The 27,716-nt window shown below is 44.2% G+C and overlaps 1 protein-coding gene across 1 annotated transcript; it reads right to left on the bottom strand.

Moving 5' to 3' along the window:
* On the bottom strand, nucleotides 1–27,644 carry LOC119222362 (collagen alpha-1(XX) chain). The gene is made up of 42 exons (XM_037478942.2): nucleotides 27,510–27,644; nucleotides 25,180–25,291; nucleotides 23,395–23,499; nucleotides 21,364–21,507; nucleotides 17,746–17,931; nucleotides 16,901–17,098; nucleotides 15,992–16,159; nucleotides 15,437–15,556; nucleotides 15,152–15,316; nucleotides 14,808–14,966; nucleotides 14,061–14,233; nucleotides 13,651–13,780; nucleotides 12,995–13,140; nucleotides 12,453–12,585; nucleotides 12,045–12,184; nucleotides 11,439–11,565; nucleotides 11,151–11,290; nucleotides 10,934–11,066; nucleotides 9,935–10,080; nucleotides 9,628–9,757; nucleotides 9,306–9,422; nucleotides 8,326–8,472; nucleotides 7,988–8,044; nucleotides 7,425–7,463; nucleotides 7,149–7,287; nucleotides 6,116–6,258; nucleotides 5,312–5,421; nucleotides 4,757–4,915; nucleotides 4,591–4,668; nucleotides 3,791–3,877; nucleotides 3,658–3,711; nucleotides 3,018–3,113; nucleotides 2,853–2,906; nucleotides 2,707–2,760; nucleotides 2,563–2,616; nucleotides 2,218–2,289; nucleotides 2,095–2,130; nucleotides 1,905–1,971; nucleotides 1,619–1,807; nucleotides 1,388–1,465; nucleotides 1,137–1,298; nucleotides 1–737 (listed from the first exon to the last, which is right to left on the bottom strand). Exons 2-42 carry the CDS (start codon nucleotides 25,280–25,282, stop codon nucleotides 709–711), a joined length of 4,767 nt encoding a protein of 1,588 aa, XP_037334839.2. The 5' UTR covers nucleotides 25,283–25,291; nucleotides 27,510–27,644; the 3' UTR covers nucleotides 1–708.
* Between the last annotated feature and the right edge of the window lie 72 nt (nucleotides 27,645–27,716).

Raw genomic sequence — 27,716 nt, 5'->3', positions numbered from 1 at the left:
GACAAATAATGCATTTTTATTAACAGCGCACACACACACACACGCGCACACACACGCACACACACAAAGAGAGAGAGAGAATGTAAACATGAATTTTCAATAAAAAAGTTATATATAGTATCATTAAGGAGAAAGTGTATCCAGTAAATACAATTAAAAAACATACACATTATCATACACAAGTCAGGCGACATACTCACAGTGTCATTTATGCCATGGAAAAAAATGAAGCTTTTACACCATGGATTATACCTTTTCATTCTCATTGAGGCAGTTAAGGTTAGAATGGCAAATGAAATATGTAGAAATAAAACCTGGATGGCTAAACTACATGGCATTGATACAGTGCATGAATACATACAAATAGTGAAAAACGGTTTCAGTGCGATTATAGTGTATAAGACGGCACTTGACTGATCCCACTGAGAAAATAGTTCCTTTATGATGCTTTCTGTTTGTCAAATACTATTCTATATTAGAGAGCATCCTACTTATTCATTTCGCAGTCAAAGAAAATGGTAACACTATTGTTTCCTTTATTCACGATGAAGCTTGTGAGGCTTCCCCGCCAGGCAAGTTCATCCCAGCAAACCTCTTCAGTTTAGTTTCAGCTCGATTCCTGGGCTGGCATTCTGCTCCAAAGGAACTATAGCCATTTTAAACCAACGCCAGTCCCTTCAGCGTCGCCACCTGCTTCTTGCTATCCGCTCAGGGCTGGTAGCCGTAATACGGGTCTTCTGTGTGAAGAAAGCACACCCAAAAATAAACCAAGGACACATGATACACATGCGTTCAGCAAACACAGGGTTCTACCAATAAGCTACATTTTAACCACTCAAATGACCATAACCATAACGCTGCTTTAATTAATGCTCGAAGTGGTCGTTTTTTGCGGTTTCCCTCAGCAGTGCAGAGCTTTTTAAGTGTCTCATTATTTTGACTTTCATCCGAAACAATCTACCGTTTTTATTCACCCTCACCGGCAAAATAAATCTATTGCGGGCTTCTTAGGTAGGGAAAAGTGAAATCTAACAGAAATGGTTTGTGAAGCACTTCTTTAGCCCCCACTGCTCTTCTGCTGGACACAGGGAGGCTGGATCATCACATCTTAACCTTGACCTTTGCTGGTGGCTAACCTGTTTGTGGGGGAACCCGTTGGCAGCCTCCGCTGCTGTCGCACACACCCGGTGGTCCGCCCTCGCCCGGCTGTCCAGGGGGCCCGGCGGTCCCTGGGGGGCCTGCTTTACCATCTTCTCCTTTGGAACCTAAGCTCCCGAGCTTGGACTCCCCAGGAGGACCTGCAGACACACATCATGCACACATCAGCACAGGGTAGTGCGCTGGTGATTATATTACATTGGTACATTCAAATGACGCTGAGCGGTACCTGCAAATCCTTTGACCCCTATGGGCCCCTGGACATTGGGCCCTGCGTCCCCTTTCGCCCCGGGCATACCTAATCTTCCTGTAGAGAGAGAAGAGACCAATCGGCATTGTCAAAGCTTACAGTATATATTTCACTGGAGCCTTAAAATCTGATGAATTATTTTTTTACAGTTGCTAAACAAACAAGGGTTTTATTTCTTTCAAATCATTAAAACTCAAAATAGAGTCTTACCCTGTTCTCCAGGATATCCTCCCCTGCCGGTGGTCCCCCTCAGGCCGACACGCCCCTGGGTGCCTCTGGGGCCCGGCGGGCCCCTGGGCCCCGGAATACCAGGTTCCCCGGGGGGCCCCACCGGCTCCTCAATAGGAGCAGGCTTTCGACTCATCTCGTTAATGAACAAGTCGAGCTTCAACACCTCCTCTGAAAAACACACACACAAAAATGTGTTCTGCGTCCTATTTGAAGGCCATAATGAGCGAGTTGGATATGTAGATGTCAGGCTGAGCGGAGAACTTACTATGCACCAGTTGCTCACAGGCCTGTGTGACCAGTTGGTAGATCATGGCCATGGACTGAGGTTCCCCCTGTTAAGAGACAGCCGGTTTAAACAAGGCCCAGATTATATTAGGAAATGGAATTCCATACAGACCAAAAAAGTAGCCCACTGCAATAAGAAGAGCTATTTTACAAGTATTGCTATGACCCACCTTCTCTCCTCGCTCCCCTTTACCTCCAGGCAAACCCTGTGAAGCAACAGATACACAAGTATAAAGATGATTACCAGCTACAACCAATGTGAAGACAGGAGGGATTTGTCCCTGTGGTCTTACCGTAGGCCCCGCAGGCCCTGAGAAGCCTCTGTCCCCTAAAGGCCCCGGGTGTCCGGGCCTTCCCTGGAAACCCTGGAAAATACAAACAGATGGATGTTTGGAAAAGACTTGGGTCCAGTAGTGCTCGGTTTTGGCCTGTGGGTGGCGCTAGAGGAAAGCTCAAATAACCAAAATGGACACGGCTCGTTCCTAACCAGTACATGTGAGGTGTCTACACAGACACTGCAGACCACAGGGCCATTAACAGAACTTTTTTGTCACATTCTGTGTCATGGACCAGAATGTTTGTCACGGTCCGATTTTGACCCAACAGTGACACCAAAGTGCAATGAAATCCAATCTCACCCTGGGGCCAGTGAGGCCTGGTCCACCGATGTTCCCTTCGAGCCCCCGAATGCCCTGTGTACACACATTGCAGAGGGATGAGGACAAATAAAAAGTGACGGGGAGGGGAGGGGGTGGGGGGGGTTCTGTGAACAAGCAGCTCACCTGAGGGCCTGGAATCCCCACCTCTCCTACTGAACCCGGAGGTCCTGGTAAACCCTGCAGAGGTTGGAGAGGCAAATGAACCACCGTAGGGGAAAGAGGAAGAGTAAAAGTCTTCTCCCCATTTTGGTGCCTCGGTTCAGACTCACCTGAACCCCTGGTCTCCCGGGATCTCCTTTTTCCCCTCTTGCACCAGGCGGACCCTAAAAACGAAAAAGAAAAGAACACTCAAACATTGGACAAGGCATACCGGATTTTAGAGTCCACAAGAGCACGGTTAATAACACGTATTTAAAGCCAAGAAGGTCACTCACCGCTTTACCCTGCACGGCCATGCCCCGGGGCCCTGTGCTGCCCAGGGGTCCAAGACCTCCCTCAAATCCAGGCTTTCCCGCAGGACCCACCTCCCCCTGAAACACAGGCAAACCAACTTGAAGCTCCAGGGGGGGGGGTGCTCAGACTAAAACAGGACAACAACCAAAGGATTTGAGTGTGAAATCCCCAGATAACCCTTGTTGACAGTGTTGTAGTTCGCGCTGGTGATTGTGTTGTGATGCGCGGATCAATCTGTGCTTGATGAAAGAAGGACTGGCGCCGAGGGAAAGAAGCAAAGTCACACAGAAATGTGATCGCTTTTTAGGAAAATGGAAGGCTGCTGAATGATGGTTTGTTGTCCCCCGATTCCCCCGAAGGGCGGCACACCTTGATTTAGTACCCTGGGGATGTATTTCTTTTCTGTTTCTGTTCTTCCCCTGAACTGGTTAGCGTTCCATACAACACTAAAGTGAGTGCATCTGGTGCTCATGCATGAATGTATGGAACAATTCTAAAACTAACCAAACTATACTATATTAAATAACCCGTAGTTCCAGCTGAACATAAAAGCCCTTTCCAATACCCTTCAGCGCTCAACTTTTAGACCATAGTCAGTCTTAAGAAATATTTCCATCTCACCTTTTGTCCTTGCTCTCCCTTGCCGCCTTTCTCGCCACGAGGACCTGGCTTTCCCTGAGGGAAGACGCCAAGAATTCAACAATTTACGTCAACCTGTTACCAAACAACTGGGGCACACACGAAAATGACGTACGACCGGTCCAGGGGAGCCGGGGGCTCCGGGGATGTCGGAGGAGCAGGTGCAGGTGTAGGCCGGGACGGGACAGCTCTCCTCATCTCTCTGGCACACACAGAGATCAAAGACAAAGGCACCAAGTCACATGCGTGTTTACAATGAAGTATTTCTTACTATTGTACTATAGAAAAGTGAATATGAGCAATATGATTGTGCGAGAAGGAAGTTTGATTTGTAGGCTATTTCAGGTATGAGTAACAGTTTCTCAATATATCACATTATTTACAGTAGCAGCATGGGTGTTACACTTAATGTTAAGTTTGATTTTCTCCCCGAGGTCGGTCCTCAATGGAAGATGATGTCTTGACAACAAAGATGAATTCATTAAAAAGGTAAATATCTCAAGCTCAATTTACAGTCCAACCCCACGTTTGAGAAGGTCGGGGAGCCAAAGCACACAGCCAGGTGACCTTAAAGTTTCTCCAGATGATTGGACTCTTCATCTGCAGCATCCAACAGGCGCACATATTAACGGGCTTCGACGTAAACACATTTTCGAGATTCATGGAATCAGTATAATTTAAAACTCCAAGTTCTTTCAGTTCTGTACATATTCGTGGTTGAGTTTTCTGTTTTGCATCGTCTGTATCTACTTTGTCTCTCATCTACTTTAAAGACTTTTGTTTAAGCTAATAACTTGTCCTTATACAAAAAAGCATGAAATGAATGTGTTAAAACACAGCATGCGTTCTCAGTGTGCATCCACTAAGATAGAGGTGAATAAATGTGAACATAGCGTGAGATGGAAACGGACTGACCACCCCTGGCAGGTCACAGCAGGTGTCTTCTGAAGCCCACGACGTGTTGCAAACGATCTCAAAGGACTGCAGCTGGAACTGGAAACGACAAAGAACACACAGCACAGGATGAGCGCAGGGCAGAAGAATATTTTTTGCATGTCTAACAGAACAGAGCAAAACGTACCGGTGCGGATCCACTATTGGGTCCTCTGGTCTTCACCAGTTTTCCCAGCATCTCAAAGCCGTCGGTGGGCAGGCTGCCAAGAGGGCGGGCAGGCCTCTCCCCCACACGCTGGCAGTCCACTGACAAGGACACGCTCACCTGGCTGATCGACAGGTGGACCTGCCAATCACCAGATGTTATGTTAGAACCAGGTAGTCAGATTGCCTGGGCAAGGGCTCCCCCTGGTGGCTCCTCGCATCACTCTTTGTGTTACTGTGATCTGGCTTTGGGATCCGAAACAACTTCTTCCAGAAGTCCTACTGAATGTAAAAAATATGTGTATCGTGTCTGTGTGTTTAGATTCGACTGAACATGACTAAGATAATGGTTTCACACCAGCCTCAACGTCTTTGAAGTACCTTAATGGCCTCCTTGACGAGTGTTAATGAGAAAGAACAAATCAGTCTCCAATCTTACCCTATTCTAATACACTATTATTACATGTACTGATATTTCTGTTTCATGGGAGAGCACATACAGATGACAAGGTAGCTGATGGAAATACGTATATCTCACCTTGTGGAAACTGCCATAGAACAGCCGGTGGACCTGCCGCTGATCAAAGGTCAGTTCCTGCACTTCTCCCCTGTAGTCTAGACTGAAGTACACCAGGTGTTTGGTGGTCGCTGTTGAGAACAACGCAACATGATGTCCTGCTTAAACCACAGATCATTAAGACACAACCCCACATACACCGCCGTACTGATGGAAATCTTACTCACACAAAAGCTTCCTCCTTTTTTTACCATTTGTGCAAAACTAAAGTGCCCTGTTAAAGGAGAAAACTTTAACTTTAAAAATAGATTTTGAAGACATTAAGAAAATCGTATGTATTTTTTGGATTTGGGATTCTTATCACAAAGCCTCCCAAAATAAAAACATGTGTTCTTTCCCACAGACCTCGTTGGGATCAGTTGCAAAGAACTACTCTCTTTCTAGACCCACCATCGGTATCACTGTGCAGAAGGAAGCCACATCCAAAACATTTTCGGCTTATTTTTACATTACACAAAGAAAGCAGCTGATCCATAAAATGAAGAAAGTGGGAACATTCAGTAAGGTAGATTATTAAAAATAAAAAAAACAATTAGATTATTATTTGATGTTGATTACTAATCACGCCATTGTCTAATTGCTCCAGGTCTAAATATAACCATAACACTGAAACACAGGCGTGTCTGAGAAGACATTAAGAAGTGACTTCAGCCTTGTTACGAGTGTTGGCGCAGTTCCCACAGGCCCTGATGACAAATAAACATCCCCGGGAACTATTGAATGGAGGAAGGTTGGGAGAAGGAGGGCTGCAGAGACGTCACTCACGGTCGAGCACCACTCCCATCTTGGGCTGGAAGTCGTTGTCGGTGAGCTGCCAGAGGGCGAAGGGCTCCCGTGGAGTCTCCTGCAGCACGCGGAAGGCGATGCTGATGGTGTGTTCAGGCGAGAAACCCGCAGGGTGGATGAACCTGGGAGGGGGAGAGGGAAAGTGCTCCTTTGAAGTTAAAAACTTTAAAGATGCAGTAAACATGTTGCATGCTGCAGTAAACATCTTTAAATGCAGTGAACATTTAGCATAATCTTGCTCATGGAGGATCCTAAACTGCAGGGTCATGTCGGGGGAAATTGCATTCATGTGCTGTTGTGCTTTTTGGTCAGCTGTTATGAATAGCTCTAAATCAGAGTCTCTGGAGGTGAGGTCAGGCATGAGGCGGGGCTGCACCCTCTCTTCTAGATCAAGGGTCAAACACCATCAGGCCGTTATGATCAAGTGGATCCTCTCCTGTCAACTAGTTAGAAGAACTGTTACAAAAGCCTGCAGCAACATGGCCAAAGAGAATCCTGGGGTTGGAAACATAGTCGCCCAAGCATCAAATATCTGTCCTGCACCCATCCTGAGCCTAGAAAAGTGTAAGAACATGTACTGGTAACCTTCACAAACAAATTATTTAAAGACATTTTAAGGGTTTACACCAATTATTGTATTTCAGTAAAAAGTACATTTAGATTTAGTTTTTTAGTCTCTTTCTGTGTCGCCTTTATGCCACAATAGATCTGTAATCCATATGATATCAGGCCGTAGCCAGTTATATTCTAGTAAAAGGTTTCATAATTTTTTTCTGGATGAATTCAGAATTCATAATAATGCTGCAGTGAGTGGGGTCGGTAAATAAGATGATGATTTCAGCGGAACTCACTAAAAGCACAGAGAATAACTGGGTCTGTTGCGGCGTTGGGTTCCCATCTGACCCTCTGCGCTTTGCTACACATTCCTTTTAAAGTGAGGCTGTTTCATGACGCACAGAGAAACGAGAAGAAGCAGAGAGTGAAGTGAAAGCAGCGGGAGAGATGATGTCACCTGGTGCTCTGTGTCAGCTGGACGTCTCTGTACAGAGTGTAAACGGGGAGGGCGTTGAACACGAAGGGCTCGGCTGCTACGCCCTCCACGGACGAGTGAGCCGTCTTGGTCAGGCCGAAAGCTTCCATCATGTCAAATCCTGAGAGGATGACAGGAATAACATGAGGTTAGTTTTGAGACAACATTCTCATTGTTCCAAATGCGATGCATACATTTTTTTAAATGAGCCTGTTTCTGAGCCTGTTTAGCTTCATGGTTTTTCTGTGCTTTTCTCACCTTTAACAAAGCTGTTTCTGATGGTGACTTCAGGGCAGACTGTAACAGGGAAGCGTAGAATCATCATGAACAAGGCACAGAAACAAAAATAAGCTCCATGTACACCCCAAGCAATTAGGTATTGATTATGTCCCAGGGGACAAGAACTGCTAATGTTTTACTTTCAGTACTACACGAGTTACACTGATCATGATGTTGTAAGTGGACACGAAAATAGAGAAATACCTTTTGTTACATGTGAATAACTGGAATGTCAAATGTTGAAATAATTATTAGTGTTCCCAAAATTACTAAAATGTCATGTACATGAGATTTTCTTATAGAGGAACATTATGAAAAAACACATTTAGTATTTTTTGACTTGCGACTCTATGCTATACTTTTCTGTATAAAAGGATGAAAGAAATTAAAAAACTAATGCCGTCCTCAGAACAGCAGGAGTCATCGTAATTACCCCTCTGGGAATTTCTGAGAATATAACAAGCCCCCAAGGAATGGAAAGAACTCCTGAGCTAATGACTCATTTCTGCAGTGGAATAGAACTACAATGTGATCCAGCATACCTTCGTTGTGGACGGGGTACATTCGGGGGTGGATGGCGATTCTAGCGGGAGCTGTGGCTGTAAAAGCAAATACAATCATGACACATAGTAAAAACTACACAACAAGTAGTTTTTCATAAACATTTGTCTACAGGTTGCGTATTGAGATTCGGTATCTCAGTATTTCGGTTTGCGTTTCCTTCAGTTGAAAAGCAACCCACGGAATCATTTATTTTCACATTTCACGTTTGTGGATTTAATGAATGCATAAAAAAAAAGAATTTAAAATACGCAGGTCTTGGCCTTTGAAGTGAGCCCATTTTAAACGTATTGCCAGCATGACTGCGATATTACCAGACCTGTTGGATGGAGAATGGAGACGGCGGCGCCCTCTGCAAAGCCCAGAAGAGAGTGCACGCTGATGCGATACAGAGTCTCTGGTTCCAGATCAGTGAAGCAGTGACTGCTGCTGGACTCATCCACCACTTCTTCCTTTACTTGCTTGTCTATACACAACACACACACAGGCAGGACATAAACACACCAATGAGGGTTGGTTTGATTTTTAAGGTTACTTACTTAAGATTACTTCCATCTACCATCTTTATTGTCAGTGCAAAGAGTTCAAGTACTGAGACAACAAAATCCAGTTTGGCATCTAACCAGAAGAATGTAGAGTGCTGGAGAGAATATATACAGAATGACATATGAAATAAAGAGAATGTCGTAATACCATGGCTTTTTCTTAAAGGAGGTGACTCTAAACCACTTACAGTTCAAACTAAGTGAAGTAATTACTATCATTATAATTCCACCTAACTATAATAAAATGAATCCATGCCGTTCTGAAAAGTTCTTTTTTGAAAGGTCCTTTTCTGAAATGTCCTTTTCTAAAATGTTGCCTGGGGAGTTGCCTTGCTTAGTCCTGAGGGAACAATTATCCTTACAATGAACTCAAAAGTTTCTCTTCCGTTCATTGCCTTCATACAGCCGTATGAATTTGTAACACTCAACTGCATTCACTCTTAAGAAGCGTTTAAGTCTGTGTCACCAGTATACTTGGCTGTCTGTGTGCAAGAGAATACAATAAAAAGCTTCGGTGTGCAACTGAGAGGAAGCACCATTTCACTTTGACTTTTTCCTCCTCATGATTTTCTATATGCTTTAGATATGATGAAATGCATAAGACGTTTTTCTATTGCAAACCAATAAATCCTATTTATGAAATGAAAAGTGACATTGCAGAAACACCATGGAGTATTTTTGATCTCCTCTCCACCTCTCCTGAATAATCATGTCGGTGAAACCACTCTTACTGTAGGTTTTCACAGTGGATTACCTTTGACTGAATAGATGACGATACGATATCCATCGACAGCAGACACAGGCCTCCAAGAAACACAGATACTGGAGTGGTCTGACCTGACCACACTCACGCTGCTCACCCGCAGACTTGCTGGGGAGGGAGAGGGAGAGGGAGAGAGAGAGAGAGAGAGAGGTGAAACAGGGGGACAATAAACTGAAACATGGACGACCTATGACTTTAGGATAGGACTTTCCCCATAAACCTCAAAGAAAGGGTGTGAAACTTTGACTTGTGAGCAAAACCTCCTCGTAGCATAAAGTAGTGTGTGTGTACTCCTACAGTGTGTATTACTCACCGGTTTTACCCTGAGCAGAACCGCTGCCTCCCTCTCTGTTGCGGTACTCAGCGGTCACCAGGATGCTGTACCGAGTGTCTGGCTGTAACGACTCCAGCGTCACCCGCTTCTCAGCACCCGGGACCAAGACCTGTCGACAACAAAACCCACCTTTCAGGGTCAAGCTTTGCAAGGTCAAACGTCTGTGTGTCCACACATGGACGGGACTGCTCAGTCTATTTGTGTTTATTCTGTGACTCCCTGAGGTGCACTAAACTGTACAGTCGGGCAGAATGAGAGGCAAGGGGCTCGGGAAGGTTCCACTCACGGTGCTGTCCTGGGTCTCGGCTGCATTTAGCGCAGTGTAGGACACGCGGTACTGGAGCACGTGAGCGTTCGGAGGTACCCAGCTGACCACCAAGCTGACGGCCGTCTCCTCGGTAACCAATATTCTGGATGGGCCCCCGCCAGACACTGCAGGGACAAAATACAACAAAGCAAGGAGACACGCGAGTCAACGAATCACATCGGAGTAGCCACAGAGTTGAGTTAGTTTGCATAAAACTGGCCTGTATTGGACGATGGCTTGAAAGAAACATCCAAGCATTTCTGGAGGAAGCATGAGAGTGAGGCAGCTTAGGTGTAGCACATGGTTTTGTGGTTCAATGAGACCCAAAACTCAGAAAGAACAGCAGCACATGTGGTGCAAAAACTGGGAGTGTGGGAGGAAATTTGCCTTTCAGCAGAACCATCTCAAACGCAACCCACATAAGCGATATACAAGGTGCACAAGGTGAACGTGCTGCAACGGGTCAAAGTCCAGGGCTCAATACCACCAGGAATGTGTGGCACTGCAGGCAACAAGCCAAAGTAATAACGAAACACAACAGGTAGCACGGTTGATTTTTTGATACCAAGTAATGACTAAAGTAATTTGACCACTTTTTAAATGACTACTCATCTGTTCTTTTTCATCTGCTGCTTTCCTGTCATTGTGTTACAAAATACAATACAACATCGTGGGAAGGTCCACAACCTACCGGACAATATTAAAAGAAAAATGAATAAATACAAACCAGACTATTTGCAAGATGCTGATTGAGGATTCAAAGTGATTTCTATGTGACATTAGCAACATTGCTGCAGACTGGACGGGAACCTTCCTGTGGATGATGTTCTTCAGTTGTCTGATTATATAACATTACAATTAGCTGACGCTTTTATCCAAAGCGACTTAAGTGCATATCAACCATAACCCGATCTCGTCAGCAGCAGAGAATATGAATGATCGTTCTCATGTCTTAGTTTGTGGGTGTGTGCGACTCACAGGTGCTGTAGCGTGTGGCCACAGCTTCGCTCTGAGCTCCATCTCCATAGAGTGCAGACAAAGAGATCTGGTATTCCTTATCGTCCTCCACCCCCTCCAGGATCGCCCCTTCGCTCTCGCCTCCCGCCCTCAGCTAAAGCATTAGGGAAAAAAAAAATCCTTTTACGTTTATCATTATGCAATTTCCACTGAACCCCATCCTTGAATCCATCCCCACCTGTCTCAGGTCTCCTCCACTTAGGGAGATCCACTTGATGAGGTAAGAGACGACGTCATCGGCTGCAGACTCCCAGCGCACGGTGATGTCACTGCCCGAGAAATTGGACACCCTGAAGTCTGATGGGGAAGGCACCTTCACTAGGAGAGAAGGGAAATGTGTCAGGAGAGGAAAAACAGAAAGACTTTAGATGGGCTGTGTCTTCATTCACATTTATCTCAATGTTTGTTCTCTCTGCGGTGCTTTTACATAAGACGACTTGTTTTGTAAAGTGTGTGTGTGCCTTACGTGTGGTGACGTTACTGGTGAGGGCTGCCGACAGGCCCAGAGGGTAGTGAGACTGGACTGATACCAGATATCTGGAGAGTGACGAGAGGTTCTGCAGCACCACCGAGTTCAGTCCAGCTACCTCCACCTGGAAAGATTTGATATGAATGACCAACTTTGACTTTGGCGAGAGGGATCTACGAGCCATCGGCTGTCGGTCTGATAGAGGATAAACCTCTGGACAATAAAACCTCAAGAAATGCATGTAAATTGATCTTTGGTAGTACTGAACCCACTCAGGGACAAAGTCTGCAGCTCTATTCTCTTTAAAAGTACTGCTTTAAAAAGCAAGTGTGTCCTTTTCGATGCAAAGAAGTTTTTAATGTTATTATCATGTAAGTTGACGTTTATCTCGTTGTTGGTTAATTTTTCCATTTCATTTTGTTTATTATTACTATATAACAATATATATTATTTAGAAGTATTTGTAGGATACATGAACAAGCGTTACAAGCTGGTTTGTGTGTCCCTGCACTGTGTGTCTAGCTGCTGAAGCATTACTGTAATCCTCTCCTTTATCCAGAGTTGCTCAGAACAGCTTGATGAAGATGGGGACGTGGTGTTCACCTGCTTGACGTCGCTGCCGAGGTTGGTGCTGTAGGTGATTCTGTGGCCGGGGACATCCACCGCTCCGGGCACCCAGCTCACCCTCAGCATACTGTGGGTGACCATCGGGAACTGAACGCTCGCTGGCGGTGGGACGTGTACTGGTGGGTGGGGTTGAAGGTAAAACATATAGGGAGGAAAGAAGAAGATAAATGGGGAGTAAGACAAATGATTTGTCTGTGTATTGAAGTGATTCCTTTGTTGACAGAAGGAGATGACAGTGAGTAAGATCTGTAGGAACTAATCAGAAGGAACGATAGTGACTCTCAGAAAAAGGTGGAGTAGGATGGAGGACATGAAGTGAGGGGGGGACAGTAAAAGGTACATCTTGCCAACAAGGGGGGGAGAAAGCTTAGGGAAGGGTCTTACATGTGGTGGCTACAGCAGTGACGGGGTCGCTGGGATCCTCATCATACAGCGCATAGAGGGTGACGGAGTAGTCGGTCGCCGGCAGTAACCCTGCCAGCTCCACCCCTCCTGTCTGTTCTGCACTGAACTTCTCCTGCAGCGACACAGAAACAAACGTTTAGTACCAGTTCTCACTGTAAATGTACATCTCGTGAGGAACAGGTGAGCAGCGTTTACGTTAATCAGTATCAAAAAAGTAGGAATAAGACATGGCCCTGAGGAGTTGAGTGAAATACTAAATGGATTGTATTTTTTAAACAGTTTACATAAAACAACAAGTAATGTAAATCATTTGACTTGATTTTAAAGAGAAAAATTATGTATTATGTAGAAATTATGTATCTCAAATACAGTGCAGTATAGTTACCACTGTGTCCTAAAACATCCTATTTTGTCACCTACCTGCCTATATCCTTTTCTGTATGCCGATTGCCCTGCTTATTGTTATTTTATTAATTCCTCTCCACTAAACACACACATAATAAAAGAGGTGCACTCCTCACCTCCTTAGCGTCATCCGGCTCCCCGTGGTTGAGGGCAGAGTACAGGATCATGTACTGCGTTGCACCGGGCGCTGAGCCCCAACTCACCCTCAGCGTGCTGAAAGAGGAAGGGGTCACCTCCAGGTCGGTGGGGATGGCGAGGGGCACTGAGCGAGGGGTGAGGAGGGGAGATATTATCTATCTTTGTGTGTTTATGTTAATGACATTGATGTTTTTAATAGTCTTTGAACAAAATGGAGCTCTACATTATAGATTTGCATATACTGTATATATATATATATATATATATATACTGTATATTCCCTACTCAACAATGACTTTATCCTGCTGTTGATGTCTAAGACATCAACAGCAGGATAAAGTCATTGTTGGTTTTGGTCTCCTCATAGAGTTTTCTCAGAATTGGAGACAAAAATTTAGTTAGGGCCTTGTTATTTTTCCATTTACATCCATGTATGTCTAAAATGTCCTGATCTATTATATACATTTTTGGCCATTACTCAAGAACTTGTGTGACCTTTGACCTCAAAATTCTAACCAGTTCATCCGTGACTCCAGGTGGACATTTGTCACAGAGACCTTTAACAACACAAATATGAGTGGACAGACAAATGAACCTCCTGAACTATAATATTCAGCAGTGATGTCAGTCTCACGTGTGGTGACAGTTCCTCTGAGTGCCAGGCCAACATTGTCTTCATACACCGGGAAGATGGACACGTGGTACAGCGTCTGAGAGGAGAGGCCTTGCAGCAGCACAGTTGACTCTGAGCCGGCCAATACCACCTAGACACAAAGTATCACTTCACATCAGACGCAAACATGCATACACTTTTTGACATTATAATATTCTGCAAATTGTGTATTACTTGTGTGTGTGTATGTGTCTTCCTATACAGAACCACACCTTTTCTCAGTAATTACCCTTTTCTTTTTTCTCCTTTTTTTATGATTTCCTGTTGCAATTAACCACATTTCTCCCAAAAATGGCATATGTAAAATATAGAGACTGCTGGAATCTTGTTTTGAGTGAATAATAATAAAGAGGGGGATGTGGCGTTCTGACCTCATGTGGAGTCTGACCCTCGGCGCCGTGGTAGACCACTCGGTGCTGTCGGACTGGCTTTGCGGGATTGGTCCAGTGAAGCTGGACTTCTCTGGAGCCCAGTTCAGAGAAGCGGAGATCGGTGGGACCGGGGTGGTAGAGGGACGGGTCAGCTGTGGGCCCGGGCTCCATTCCTGAAGGAATGGGCACAATCGTTACCTCATTCCCTACTCATTTTTCAGCTAGTTCTATGTAAATTATTACATAAATAACTCATCTGCAAAATGATAGTATGCCAGATTCACTTAGACTAGATGATCATCCAGAATAAATACACAGATGCTGCCTCGGATTAATACATATTTTAAGATACTGTGGTTGGGACGCCCCACAGCAAAATGCTCAGAGTGAATTTAAGTTCCTGCTGGTCAGCAGTAATGCAGGGCACTGTCTACTGCACGTTTAAGCTTTCAATGTGCTCACAACAAGTGTCAGTTCAAACCCCAACTCACAGAGTTGTGTCAATTGTGCTGCTCTCTCACCTTTTGTGCATCTTCCATTTTTCCTTCAGCACAATGTAATGATGGAATATTTAACTTGGTTAGTGACCTTCGGTTTTCACCAAAGTGTAATAAATCTCAATGTCCATTCGGACAGCACTACAAAGTTGTGAATTCCCCCTATAGTGAGTACTGAATAACAAAATGATGAGAGTTGGTGTGTGAAGAGAAGGCAGGGAGCCAGATATCTAGACAGATAGATAGTTACGTTTTGAGATGCCACGGTCCTCTATCCTGCCACACAGGATATGAACCAGTCGGCCCACCAGTTTGCTAAGCAGAGGGAAGTCGTTGACATTGTAGACATTCAGATCCACCGGCTCCGACGCCACTTGTCTCAACTCGGCCTCGTCTGCATTCTTTACGCCTGAATAATACAAAGTTATAACACAGTTCCATCCACAATGCATGAAACTAAGAGATTAGAGCAAACCACCTCGGAGTGCCGAACATCATGAAACAGAGATTGTTAAAGTGATCACACTGCAGTCCCACGGAGCACAGGAATGCAGGGGGACTAACAGGGTTGAGTCTCCTTCTCCTCAGCCTCACCTACAGCGATGATCTCCACGCCGGCGCTCTTCAGCCGGTTCGCCGCAGCAATGGCGTCATCCTGAGATTTCCCATCGGTCAACAAGACCAGGAAAAAGGGTGCGCCTGACCTGGCGCCCGCCTCGGCCCTCATGTTGTCCTCCATGACATGGAGCAGCGCCTGGCCTGGGAGACGGAGGCAGGACATGAACTCCATTACATATTTGTATCCTTATGCATCATGTCTGTGGATTCTAAAGACAGATGTTGAGGCAACACTTAGTGTTGCTGTTGATGTGCGTCTACCTGTAAAAGTGTTTCCTCCCTTATATCTGAAATTCCTCACTGCCTCCAACAGCTGGTCTTTGGTTGTGAAGTTGTTGAGCTGCCACTCAGTGCGGGGGTCTCCGCTGTACTGGGTCAGACCTGGGACAAGAACACAGCATTTAACAGGAAGTTATTTTTTTCTGACACAGCACATTCTGAAAGATTTGTGTTTTCATTACTTTGTTGCTTATACAATGATAAAAAAACAAAAAGCTAACAGGCAGTGTCTGTAAAAGCTTTGGCAGGCTATATATAGTGCTAAATCAGCTTTATGGTGTAGCATTTATCTACAAGCCAACAATGCAGACTACTTCTCTAAAGATGAACAATGCAAAAACAACCAGTATCAAGGGGTGTCTGTGAGCAGCCACGTGAATGTGGTCACCAATTATTTACCACAAGAGGACCAATCAGCAGAAATCAAATAATTGATTGAAAACACATGTAACAAAGTAATGTGCACCTTATGAACATCAGTTACAGTAAACCCCATAAACATTGTGTTCTTCCCTGAATGCCAACTCTGATCCTCACCGATCTGAATGTGGTCCGGCCCGATGTGGAAGGGCGTCATAAGGCCCTCCAGGAAGTCTCGGACCCGTCTGAAGTTGGTGCGCCCGATGCTCCAGGAGCCGTCCACCAGCAACACGATGTCCGCCGCTGCCATGCTGTCACACTCAAACGGTTTCCTTGGAGACGTACCTTAATAGAAAAATTTAATCAATTTAAAATGTAATCAATTTACCAATCAATTTACCAATTTACTGGAAATAGTGCTGAATTGATCAGGAGGCTCATTGTGGAGAGAAGCTTCACATCTGCCTCTCTTACACATAGTTCCCATGAATCAATGGGACTCCCTCTAAGGGGCTGGTAGTGACCTTCACAATTGACACATGCATCACATTGAGGACCAATTTACGTCTTGTGCCCTTTCAATCATGCATGGGCAAAAACAGATGAGAGGAGGGACAGTCCTGCAAATGGCTGCAAAGCAACACTTATGCCAACCGCCATGAAAATCAACAGGAGAAGAAGAGGCAAGGCCTTACGTACCAGGTGAAAAAGCTCTCTTATTATTTGCAGGACCATGGCCGGCGAGGAGCACATTATAGATATAGATTAAAAACATGAAACAGATGGCTTTATCCTTATAGGTGCAGCTGTTAAAATGAGCGTGTTTCAGCGCATGCAAATGCGTGCTTGTTCCCTGGGATTATGAGGGAGAGAGACCAGGACACCTGAGCCCTGCAGCCGAACGAGACAGCCTGTCATTATCCTTGTCCCTCCCTTGTAAAAACACTGTCATCACATGTCAAACACCGCTCTCAAGCCTCGTGTTCCTTTACTCCTTCCTTGAGGCCTAAGACGGGAGGGGGCAAACATCCTTGAAGATACCGTGCATCTATGACATGCTACCCGACACTGTGGAGCATAGGTTACCTGTCACTGGCTGGGTGGGGAAGGGGGCCTTCCGCGTTTTCTCCTCGGCGGCTTTTCCCTGCGTCGTCCCCTGCTCCTCCTTATCCTCCCCTTTCGAACGATCCCGCTCTTTTTCCTTCTTACGCTTCCTCTTCTCTTTGGTGGCTTTCTCTTGGGCCTCGTCGGGGGGCTGGGAGGGGGTTTCTGGGACTGGGGACTCTGGAGAAGAGTGCACTGGGTTAGAGGAGGCAGCAGCTGAGGGTGTACGTGTTCTATCTTTTTCTTTGCCTGATGAAAACATCAACCACTGCTTACAATCCCCCTGGCCCACCTTCCTTATCCTCCTTCCATCCTGTTCCAGCTTTTGTTTCCTGTGTTACACCCACCGAGCTGGCCTATAATAACTGTGTGTGTATTGGACTCAAAGTGATTAGTGTAGGCGTGTGTGAATGTACTTGTGTACTGCCTGCTCATATGTGGGGTTTGTCAACATTTCCGGTCCATTTGCGTTATGATGACAGAGGCTGAGGACCAGCAGACCAGGGAGGTCTAGCTCTGTTTTATGTACTATATCAAACAGACAAAAACAGTGGGGGTTCATTTCTAGAACAGCTCATTTGTGTTCAACAGGCAAACTTGTTTTAATTGATTCATTCACCTCTTACACCGGAGGGATTCTGTTCTGGGGCTTGTGAGCTTTGGAATATTGACTTAACATATTGTAAATATGTTTGATTTCAATTCAGACCAGGTTTTCTTTTAGCTTAGAAGGTAGATTTCAAATTTGGTTTCACGTGATTGAAGATCACAGAGAAACGACAGTTTTTGTGTATGGATATGGCGTTGTTATTACTAGCTGGCACTACCTGTAGGGGCTGCGGTGGTGCTGGTGCTGATGGTGGTGGTGGGGTCCGGATAAAGAACTGTCGGCAACCCAGTCAGAGCCTCCGTTGCATCGTCCAGGTCTCCTGACCCCGACCCGCCTGGCAACGTCTTCTTCTTCTGCTCTCGACTACTACTGCGGATTGTTTCCTCCTCCCGTAGACCCTCCACTAGTAGAGGGAATCACACATGGCTCATTACTACTGATTCATGTTAAAGTAAATACAATTGGGGGGATGTGAAGGTCAACTCTAGATATGCTTACAGACTGCAAATAAACCACAATAAATAAAACATTATTATCACGCTTACACACAGATGAAAAACTGTCCATCTCCATCTGTTAACACGTTAAATCTAGGTTTACAACACAGATTCAAGCTGGTTGACTGTACAGGCAAAGACTTGAAATGAAGCTATGCAAAGTTAACAACATCAACTATTTTATAGAAGCTATAGCTATTTTATTGCTATTTCTATCGTTTTCCCCTGCACCTGTAACCAACTACAATCAATGTATATTCAGATTTCTTGCAGATACCGGGTTCAAATAAAACACTTAAACCGATGGTAATTAAATGCTAACATCAACATGCTTAGAGGCTTATTTTTAATCAGAAATATAAATGAGCTAGGAATTTGTGTGTATGTATATAACATCATTTGCATGGGAAACAGCATTATGAAAGCAGCATCTCATCAGATAACTGCTTGTATGGCAGCAACCAGGCGGCAAGATCCGGTTCTGCCCAGTGAAGCCCATTTGGAAGTGTCTTTAACGTGCATTCTCTCCACCGACCAGCAGGAGGCGACCCCTTGTGGTTGCAAAAAGAAGTTGATTGTACAAAAGTCTATGAGAAGATGACTCGACCTTAACTTAATGTATTCCCACAGTAAACATTGTAACAATACTTATAAAAGCTTACAGTCTCAATCTCTACTTTTGTAATCTTCTTCAAAATGCCAGTTACTCAAACTTCTAGGTGATGGTTTTAAATGTCCTGTCCCACAATCTGAAACCCAAACATATTCAGTTTGATATGGGCAGCCCGGCCGGGCACACCCGGAAGAAATGACGCGGCACCCCTGAACTCTCATTCCTACAGGCTCACCATCGGTGGGGGAAATCAATGGGGTCGGGTGCACAGCTACAAGGGTGGCAGTAACAGTGGGGGGTTTAGGCGGACCAGACCTGGGTAGCAGATGCTATGAAGAGACTATGAACAGTTGGGAGTATTGAGCATTTTTGGAGACCCTGATAGGAGACTCCATAGGATTACTGGGAGACTTTAATGCACACCTTGGGGACGATGGAGATGAGTGGGAGGAACGGCCTTCCTGATCTGAATGACCCACTGGGATGCTGGTACCAGAGAGTGTGTGCCAATTACAGGGGTAAAGGGGTAGAGTCTACTTCAAGGCGCTAGAAAGGAGGGTTCGACCAATAGTCCAACCACGGATTGATGAGGAACAATGCGGTTTAGGTCCTGGTTGTGTAACTACGGACCAGCTCTTTACTCTTGCAAGTATCACCCAATTCCTGAGAGAGCAGGTTTTGTCTGGTGCTAATCAGATCTGTGTTTGGGTGCAGTTGTTTCCGGTGGGGGTCGGCCTTCACCAGGGATGCGCCTTGTTACCAATCCTGTTTGTGGTATTCATGGACAATATATGGAGGTGTAGTCGGGGGAGGAGGGTTTACAGATCAGGGTAATGAGGATCTCATTGTTGCTTTTTGCAGATGATATGTTCCTAATGGCATCTTAGGTCTGTGACCTCCAGCTGGAGCTCACTGGAGCGGCTGTATGAGTGAAGCGGTTGAGATGAAGATCAGCACCTCTAAATCTGAGGCCATGGTTCTCAGCAGAAAACCAATGGATTGACTACTCCAGGGAGGGAATGTGTCCTTACCCCAAGTGAAGTTTCTTTGTAAATGATTGTTATGTGCTTGTCACTCACTGACTTACTTTTGTAAAGATGACATTTAAGGTGTTGTTTTTGTGTGAAACCTTCGGGAGAAACTCAGCTGAATAAATCTGCTAATCTTGTAGTCAACAGAATTGTATGAGTGTTTGTCGACTAAGAATTGTATTACCTACTCCAATTACTTTTGCACCCAGCGACACAATTTGACACCAGCGAGATACAAGTCATCATTGTTTGGTATGTAGTATTTCCCCTCTGGCTTAACTGATCCACCAGATCCTGTTGCCAAATCCTTGCCAGGAGTTACCGCCATGGTCAAAAGCAGAAAATTAGGGGTGACATTTTAAAGGGAAGAAATAAGTACTGGGCCCAGAGGGCGTTGAGGCGAATGGGAAATGCGACGCATCAGGAAGGAATTCCCAGACTGCCGGAGAGACAGCCGTGTTGCAAACTTCCTAAATGAACATGTTTCTCAGACCTGCCCGGGCACGCTCATCTCGACACAGTAACCTACTATCGCTTTGCAGCCGCTTCGCAGGCAACCTGACAGGGTATCAATCAGAGTCTGACAATCCAAAGGAAAACGTGTGGTGGGAATCTAAACACACACAGCCGTAGGTAAGGTATACGTCTGGAACAACCTGAGGGACAATAGGTCTGCTGCTGCTCCACCACAGATGCTAATCCTCGGACAAAGGTGATGCTTCATCACGACATTCTTCGAAATTCCTGGTAAACTCTCCTCTCTGTGAGCTTCTCGTCCTACAAACAAAATTAAACCGAGTGGGTACAAGGCCATGACCACGAATGTCTTTGTGTGATCCACAGGACCAAGAGTTGGTGGAAAGATTAACAACAACACGCTCGACTCAAGTAGGTGTACACACCGACTTCAAAGAAAGCTTACTTTCAGCCTGTAATCTAGCTGGAGTAGTATTTATACCCACACGCTGGGTGTGTGTGTACTTGGTCTGATGGGGTGGGGACTTGGGAGAACCTTTGCACACACAAAGAAAGTGGAAGAATATCAGAAATGCACCACTTCATACCGTAGGGACTTTGCCGTCATGCCAGAGTTATCTCAGTTACCTACTAACACAGCGGCATTACTTTTCATCTCTGCTCATTGTTGTGAATCACATCATGACTTTGGATCATGTTCCCTCTTCAATGCAACAATGAACTGCAGATGGTTTTTGTGCGTTCCAGTTGATCAGAAAAAGAAATCTCTGGATTGCAAATTAAAACCTTACACTTCATCATGTAAAATGGTCTATTGAGATATGCAGTCATGTTTAAGCTTGCTCGCACACACACACACACACACACACACACACACACACACACACACACACACACACACACACACACACACACACACACACACACACACACCTCTATATCCCTACTCACCCTTTGTACTATTTTTTTCCCCATTACTTCAAGTGTCTTTTTCTACACCTCTGCTTGCTCAATGCACATACAAGCCTTGCTTTTTTACTGTGAATGTTAGTATGGTTCCAAAAATGATGTTTTTAGAAACGTTGTTGGTGAAGTTGGGAAACAACCTGCACATCCTACATTACAGGGAGTTGCTTGTATGTCCACGGTAAACCCTTAAAGGTCACATCCCTCCGTCCTCTGACTCTCCTCTCAGACAACCCCCCCCCGTTTCTTACTGGTGAATCGCCGCTTTGCGAGGAGTTTCTCTGTCGTCCCATTGAGCACGAGGACTTGGAGAGCGTACTCCTGACTGGAGTCCAGTCCCGCCACCGTGGCCCGGCCCCGTGTGGTGGTCAGCATCAGCTCGGGCTGGGGCACCTCTGGGAAGGACGAGCATTTGGGTTGAGTCAAAAGGCAAAAAGTCTTTCTGACGCAAAAGTGAAATAAGCAGAAAAGAGTTAAACTGACTTTACATGTCATTTGACTTAAGTTTATTGCCATTATTATACAATGCGTGACAGACAAGACAGCACAGCATGCTAACAAACAAATACATTAAGAATTTCAAAGATCTAGAATTCAAATATGGAGCTGCAGAGGAATGCCGGCTCCACATACTCCATGTTTGCTTAACTTGGTAGTTCATTTGATTGGTGTATGTCATGATTTAATTGGTTGAAGTTGGTTAGTATCAGGTTACATAAGCACACATATTTAGTGTCTTTCCTGTTCATACTTTGTTAAATAAGTGCACCATACACCCGGGAGTGTGAAAAAGAGGGTTTGAAAAAGAACATGAATTACATATGACGAGTAACCCTTTTTAATGGAGAAAATGGGTCAAAAGTCTAAGGCAAATCAAAATTCCATCATTAAATATTTTAGAAACATATTGAACAGCACATTAGTGCCTTCCTTCTCCATAGTAAATACTTTCATATTTTCTACTGGTTAGCCTGCCATATCAAGAGGTTGATCATTGCTTTAGTTTCTCCATTATTGAGCTGAAAGTGATCACCGCTGCACCATCTTACAGGATCAGACCACTTCCCCCTAAGTGCGGATTCATCTGGTTTTGTTACAAATGCAACCGCTGTGCTATTGCCAGCAAATGTTAAGTGAAGAGAAGCTGACTGGTGCCCATGGCAACTGTGAAAAAGCTGCCATAGCAATAACATACGAGTTTTCATTTAGTATTGATAGGAGTAAAACTTTAGATATGAAAGTAAAGATAATCACACTTTTTGTCTTACCTAAAAGTTGCGTCACAATATTTTTACAATGTCCCTTGATTTCTTAATGTCTTATGACAAGGTAATTTCAAAAATAGCTACAAATTCCTTCCCTTCATTCTGTTTTAAAAGTAAATGAAATCTTATAATAGAACACTTCCTACCACATGTTGAGTAACAAAGTACTGAACCTCATCCTTCCCTACTTCTCAGTCTGCAGGCCTTGGATGTCCGGGTCAGATCCGTGATTGAACAAAAGAGTTAAAATATTCCTGCACGCTGCTGCAGGTGTAACTAGTCAAAGGACGTATATTTCATAATATGTAAGACAATACACCATCTTTATCAGCCACTGAAATGATCTTAATGGATTGTACTACTACTACTACCCAACCTTTTAATGTCATAGACACCACCTTTTCATCCTCTCACCCCTCCAGCAGACCCTCCACCTGGTGTTGGACTGAATTCTTCTACTGACTTTCTCCTTCAGACGTGCCTGGGCTTAACTGCCCAGTGTGGAATGGGAGGTTAGGGTCACAGAGGGAAACAACAAAGTTAAAGAACAAGTTGAATGTTCGGAAGAATGAAAGATGTGAAGGAGGAGGTGGGGGAAGAGAGAGCTGCGCTCGTATTCAACCCCTCGACTGTGACGTATGTTCAGCACCTTCATGGCTGCTGGGATTACAGTGAGAGGAAAGGTTCTTTCTGTCTTTTCATCCGATGAAAAGTTACCATGTCTTGAATGTGGAGGGATCATGTAGAGTAGCCATCTATGTCTGTTAGCAAGGATCTGTCAATCACAGTAAGCCTGCCCTAAAGCATACTCCACTTTATGCTCTATTGGACTCTAAATGGATCATCATTTACAAAATGAACATCATGTTGCATTAAAGAGACTGATTTAATAGATGTTTGAAGTGTGGCGATGAGAACTCTTGAACTAATATCTACTGATAAAAGGATTGGTTTTACAACCTCCACAGCTATGTTCGGGCCAATTGAGGCGCTTAGCACACATTATCGTTGTCTCACCTGAGATGGGTCTCACTCTGACTTTGTAGCCCTGAACGGGTCCATCAGCCTCCTTCCATTTCATCTGCAGTCTGTCCTCAGACAGGACCGTCAGCTTAAGACGACCTTGAGATTCACAGAGATAAAAGGAGGAAAACAAAAAGACAAATTCAGGCTTCACAACGTACGTGCGTGCGCATGCCGTCTCTTCTAGGATTTGGGTCAAGAGAAAGAAGACGGCATAAATGTTGCAGCTCTTTGAAAGATCAAAGACACAAGCTGTCAAGCTTCCTTCACTCCTCTCCCAGACAGCGTGGCCCTTCTCGCTTCCTTCTGCCCAAATCAAATCCGCCTCTTGTTTCGAATTCATCTACATAATTTCCAAGCAGGGGCTTCCCAACAAGCAGCGTCTTTCATGTCTCTATCCATCCATCCCTCCCTCCAGCTGCCCCATCATCCATCAAAGCATGCCCTGTCCTCTCGTCTGGTATAAAAACAGGAACAGGACGCTGGTTGGGGACCGGCGGGTCAAAGGTCATGTCAGAGGAACAGCACAGAGTTACAGTGTGTCAGGGTTTAGTATGTAGCTGGGTGATAGATGGAGAGGAAGATGGGGGGGGGGGGGGCGGATGCAAAGAAGAACAGCATGAATCACATAACTCTGTCTTCATCCCTTCTGTGGATGTATGACCCGGAGCACTCAACAGATTCTGCTCCGAATAGCATGTACGGGTGCATAAGTGTGTGTGTGTGTGTGTCGGGGCCAGGGGCCTCTGGAGGGTCTTGGCAGCAGATTAGAAAGGGCCTGACGAGGACAGACAGAGACTGAGGTCAAGGTCCTACAGACCCACTAACAACAAGGACAACCTTTCCACACAGGCGGGCAGATATGCAGAGGAAAAGAGGACCGGTTTTGTACTCACTGATGAGTAGGACGAGAGCAGCTGGTTGTGGCCGTCGTTCTTCAGTTCAGGACTAAAATAATGAGCCATTTCAGTCTCGCAAAGTGTTGTTTTTGACAAAATGTAGTATAAAGTAAGCAGCGAAATCGAAACTGCAGCTTCTACTATGCCATTCTAAATTATTGCATGTACAGAAGTTAGAATATTAGCTTTTTCAGCTGTTAAGTAGTACAGCTTGTGTATTAGGTAGTTTATTAATGTGCTTCAGTAGTTTGTTAGTAACAAAATTAACTTTTTAACGTAAAGCACAGAACACTTTGCTTAAGCTTGTACCTAAAATCCGACTCAACAAACTCTAAACTGCAAAAAAAGCAATTTGTCTGACAATTAGCATAATTAACCTCAAATTGACATGGGGGCTCCCTTTCCATGTGGGAGTCTTTCACACAGAAGTGCTGTCGGAAATCAGCCGACAAAGCCAGTGTCAGTATGGTCGCACTGAAACAATTACAACAAACTAACAGCACAGCTGCCGTCATCGGAGCAGAGCTGTACTGTGACAAGGAGGGAATGATTTCACCTAAAAACGTCTGTATGACTAATGATGTGACAATCACAGAGATAATACTCAAAGCAAAGCTTGCTTGATCACAGACATAACAGACATGTATAAACATCTGGGGGGAGCTTGTATTGCAATATATAGATGATTGACTGAGATGTTACAACATTGCTTATGCCAACAATACTAGTTATGGCAATTTACATTTTCTTTTACGATACATGTTGCTAACAAGTTAGCATTGCCAGCATTTTCTCTGCCTCCAAATAGAATGAAGTACAGTTGTGTGATGTTATGTCTCTATAGATAGAGGTTGTACATGTGGTCATGGAGGCAGTGTACCTTGTCCATGGACTCCTGTGGACAGCAGCAGGAAGACACCAAGCAGCAAACACAGCATCAGCCAGAAAGACAATGATAATGAAGCAAGGAGCTGAGTAGACATGAGTGGAACCTAGAAATATAAAAAGAAACATTCATCTTTCACAAACATATTCATCTAGAAATTTGTTTTGGTCAAATGACTAAGTAAAATAATCATCAAAAAATATATATCAAAAAGCTGAAATACTAAGTAAAACGGAAAAATGTGGTCACGGAAAATGAACAACGGCAAAAATATATTTTGATAGGTGATTAGTTATTTATCTTTTCAATGATAGCAAACTGATTATTTTTGTGTTTTTGACTGCTGGTTTGACAAAAAAGGTCATTGAATATGTGTGATTATTCACCATATTTTGATAATTCTTTCATCAATCCCAGCAATTAATATAGGAAAAAACATTTTCTGGCACATTTGTAAAAAGTTTCATGTCAGTGTTTGCCTTTTTATTTAAACCTGCAACATGTCCCTTTTTCCCACGAGAAGGTTTGTATGGCTGACTGAGACCACAGGTGCTCCAGGGCTGGTCCCCATTAGAGACCTTTAACTTCCCACAGCTAATGACACCCACAAGGCTGTAACATTAACAGACATGCAGCACTTTAAGAATCCATAAAACTAACACACCTCGCGCCGAGAGCTCAAACATGTACACTAAATGGACACTGAACACCTCAAATATGTGTATCCTTCGACAGTATATGACACAACATATAAACAGTGGATACATATCAACAGTGGTTTTGAACAATTGTTTCCACTTCGGTACTAAACATCAGTATACAGAGCCCATGATTACGTACAATTTGTATTTGTAGCAGTCGTTAAAAAAGGTTAAATACCTAAGCCGTGAGCGTTTTTCAAGATATGTAGACGGTTGGCGAGGGCAATATCTCTGATGTTTGTTCTTTGTGAATATGAACATTGGTCAACAAAATGGAAGCTATTCTAAAGGCCTGCTGTAGCGGTCTGGATATCAAGCTATTGTACTACAATACATTGACTTGTGATGTCCAGAAAATGTATTATAACAATAAAAATGATCCAGACTTTGGTAAAGGGGCTTCTCTCTTTCAAATTATGAAAGAGAGAAGCAATGACAGCCCAAACATGCAATCATGTGCGTGACAAAAGGGCTTTCTGCTCAATAAAACTCATGTTTAAATGTTTATAACACATTAAGTCGGACCTATCAATCAGCTGCACGTTGTGTTGTTCATCAGTAAATCTCATGTTTTGCTTTATTTATTTTTAGATTTAATGTAAGACATATAACATATATTTTAGACCTTGTGACAGGAGCGTTTAAGCCTGAATGCTTTTCATGCTGCCTGGTATCCGGCCGTCAGCAGTGACATAACTATAGTATTCTCCTGTTTCACATGTACCTGCTTGCCCAAATGTTGCAAAGTTCATACCTTGCTTGAACCGCATGTCACACGTATCTAGTTATTTCCCTACCGGCCAGATGACGACGATATTAAATCACACTTTTATTCCCATAATTTTCTGATGTGTCTTTGTAATAAAGACCATATCCAGTGGGAATGTGGTTGTCTTTATTAATAAACATTGTCAACGTTTAACAAATAATAATAGCTGTTGGATGGGGAACATGCAACATTCAATCAACTAAACAAATAATAGCTGTTGGATGGGGATCTAGTGGGTATTAATTTCAGTGAATAACAACATGTCCTCTTCAAATTTACATAAAGATGCGTGAGCTGACTTTCAATTGGGCGTATAGTGCACGCACACACACACACACACACACACACACACACACACACACACACACACACACAGAGAACTTATGAAAGTGATGATGCCCATTGCATTGTGATAAAGCAATTAGCCGCTAGAGGCAGCGTTTAGCGATTGACGCAATGCATTGTTGTTATTTAACAACCGCGTTACATTAGCTTCTCACTCTGTAAGTTAAATCCAAAGCACAGTAAAAGACGACGTTGATAGAATACTGTCACATATTTTCTTAACATATATATATATATATATATATATATATATATATATATATATATATATATATATATATATATATATATATATAGCAAACAGGCAGCATTTAAACTGCCTCTGGTCCTCTGGTAACTTCAGTCTGTTTTACAACAGTTTCGAACATTAGACGGCATCTACACTCTGAAGGTCTCGCGCCAGCAGTGGTTTTACCTGAGAACTACATAACGTAACTCAAAATCCCACCAGACTATAAAAACCAACAAGCTTTTCCTCGCCTTCTCCTTGGAGCCAGGTGAGGTCTTACCTGGCTGTGAGGTGAGTCCACGTTATTCCTTCAGAAAGACTCCACAAGGCATACCACCACGGGCGGCGTGTCAACAAGCACCAGTTCCGCTGAAGTGTGAGGCCAGCTCCGCTGCTACATCACCTCTGTATGCGCACTCCTCGGGCTGAAATCCGAGAGGCAAGGCCGTCCCGCTGCTGCGGCGGGGGGCGTGGCCTGTGGGTAGGG

The sequence above is a fragment of the Pungitius pungitius genome, chromosome 1 (assembly GCF_949316345.1).
Source record: "Pungitius pungitius chromosome 1, fPunPun2.1, whole genome shotgun sequence".
In the NCBI taxonomy this organism is placed as follows: Eukaryota; Metazoa; Chordata; class Actinopteri; order Perciformes; family Gasterosteidae; genus Pungitius; species Pungitius pungitius.
The sequence above is the reverse complement of the archived record's forward strand: the minus strand, read 5'-3'. Positions and strand labels throughout refer to the sequence as shown.

Excerpts from the sequence above, each read along its gene's own strand:
- LOC119222362 (XM_037478942.2), bottom strand. The coding sequence starts at position 25,282 with ATGTCTACTCAGCTCCTTGCTTCATTATCATTGTCTTTCTGGCTGATG. Across the intron at positions 8,045-8,325 it reads CTCCATTCTCCATCCAACAG|CCACAGCTCCCGCTAGAATC; the intron begins GTCTGGTAATAT and ends TTGCTTTTACAG. Across the intron at positions 2,907-3,017 it reads TGGCCGTGCAGGGTAAAGCG|GGTCCGCCTGGTGCAAGAGG; the intron begins GTGAGTGACCTT and ends TTTCGTTTTTAG.